The sequence below is a fragment of the Otolemur garnettii genome, unplaced genomic scaffold (assembly GCF_000181295.1).
Source record: "Otolemur garnettii isolate 467f Iridium unplaced genomic scaffold, OtoGar3 scaffold00114, whole genome shotgun sequence".
NCBI lineage: Eukaryota > Metazoa > Chordata > Mammalia > Primates > Galagidae > Otolemur > Otolemur garnettii.
The window spans coordinates 6,194,176-6,196,206 of NW_003852509.1; the positions used below are offsets into that span (position 1 = coordinate 6,194,176).

Genomic DNA, 2,031 nt, shown 5'->3' on the forward strand with positions numbered 1-2,031 from the left:
ACAGCCAAAGCTTCAAAACTTGAAATTGGGCTGTGAAGTTTTGACTCACCTGCCATATTCACCTGACCTATTGCCAACTGACTACCACTTCATCAAACATCTTGACAACTTTTTGCTGGAAAACACTTCCACTACCAGTAGGATACAAGGAAATGCTTTTCAAGAGTTCATAGAATCATGAAATATGGATTTTTTTTTTTTGAGTCAGAGTCTCACTATGTCATCCTAAGTAGAGTGCCATGTCACAGCTCACAGCAACCTCTAACTCTTGGGCTTCAGCGATTCTCTTGCCTCAGCCTCCCATGTTGCTGGGACTATAGGCGCTCACCATAATGCCTGGCTATTTTTAGAGAGGAGTTCTTGCTCTGGCTCAGACTAGTTTGAGGTATGGATTTTTACTCTACACGAAGAAACAAACTTATTTCTTGTTGGCAACAATATGTTGATTATAATAGTTCTTATTTTGATTAATAAATACATGTTTGAACTTAGTTATAATGATTTAAAGTCCATGATCCCAAACAGTGATTACATTTGTGCCAACCTGGTATTTAATATCTAGTTTTATCATTAACCATTAAACCTCCTGAGCCAAGATTAGTGTTTTACCTCAAAACTTGATGTAATTCCTGGCACATAGTAAATACTCATTACAAATATTCATTGAATAGATAAATGAATGCATAACATTTTCAAAACATCATATGGATACTAATGAAGATTTTCTTTTTCTAATAACATACTTAAAAACACTTTAAATCCATTTCTTTTAGATGAATTCCTTTGTTCTTATTTTGTTTGTGGTCTTTTAGGTCACACCGGACAAATCCAATGTATGAAGCAAATTACTCTGAGGTGTTTGAATTTGTATTGCTGGGACTTTCTACTTACAGACCAGTGCAGCATTTCCTCCTTGCCATCTCGACAGTGTTTTATGTAATAATTGTTCTGGGAAACATTCTTGTTGTATTTACAGTGACTTCTGACCATCATTTACATTCTCCTATGTACTTCCTGTTAGGAAATCTTTCATTTATTGATTTGTGCCTTTCTACTCTAACAGTTCCTAAGATGATTTCTGACCTGTACTCTGGACACAATACCATATCATTCCAAGGGTGTGTCATCCAGATATTTGTCCTTCACGTCCTGGGTGGATCTGAGATGGTGCTGCTCATAGTCATGGCACTGGACAGATATGTGGCCATATGCAGGCCACTCCACTACCTGACCATCATGAGCCCACGGTTATGCATTTTGCTTCTGTCTGGTGCTTGGGCTATTGGTCTCATTCATGCAGTGGCCCAGTTGGCTTTTGTTGTCTATTTGCCTTTTTGTGGTCCCAATGAAATAGATAGTTTTTACTGTGATCTTCCTTGGTTCATCAAACTTGCTTGCACAGATACCTACAGAACAGAGTTTGTGGTTACTGCCAACAGTGGGTTCATATCCACAGGCACCTTCTTCTTACTGATTATCTCCTATATCTTCATCCTAGTTACTGTACAGAAACGCTCTTCAGCTGGTTTGTCCAAGGCCCTCTCAACTCTTTCAGCTCACATTACTGTGGTAGTCTTGTTCTTTGGACCATGCATCTTTATTTATATGTGGCCATTTCCCACAGTCCCAGTGGATAAGTTTCTTGCCATTTTGGACTTTATGATTACACCCATTCTGAATCCTGCCATTTACACTCTGAGGAACAAAGACATGAAGATGGCAATGAAGAGACTGAGTGTTCAACTCCTGAGTCTGAGGAAGTTCTCCTAAGTTACTAATAAGAACACAAGTTATTTAGCACATTTTCAAACATTTCTAAGTAACATAAAGGCTTAAATAATTATACAAAATTTGAGGATTATCTTATAGACACGGAAAGTATTTGATATATATGTATCTTATTTGGACCAAGTGTGTCAATTGGTTTAAGCACAGGTCAGAAAATTTTGGATAGTTTTATACAAAGTGAAAAATAATTGATATGATTACATATTCAAATTTTCATTTGTGAATAATTTTTATGACCTTTAA

The 2,031-nt window shown here is 36.9% G+C and overlaps 1 protein-coding gene across 1 annotated transcript; it reads left to right on the plus strand.

Annotated features, from left to right (window-relative positions):
* Positions 1-831: 831 nt before the first annotated feature.
* On the plus strand, positions 832-1,770 carry LOC100944966 (olfactory receptor 4F6-like). The gene has a single exon (XM_003797323.1). It carries the CDS (start codon positions 832-834, stop codon positions 1,768-1,770), a length of 939 nt encoding a protein of 312 aa, XP_003797371.1.
* The last annotated feature ends 261 nt before the right edge of the window (positions 1,771-2,031 follow it).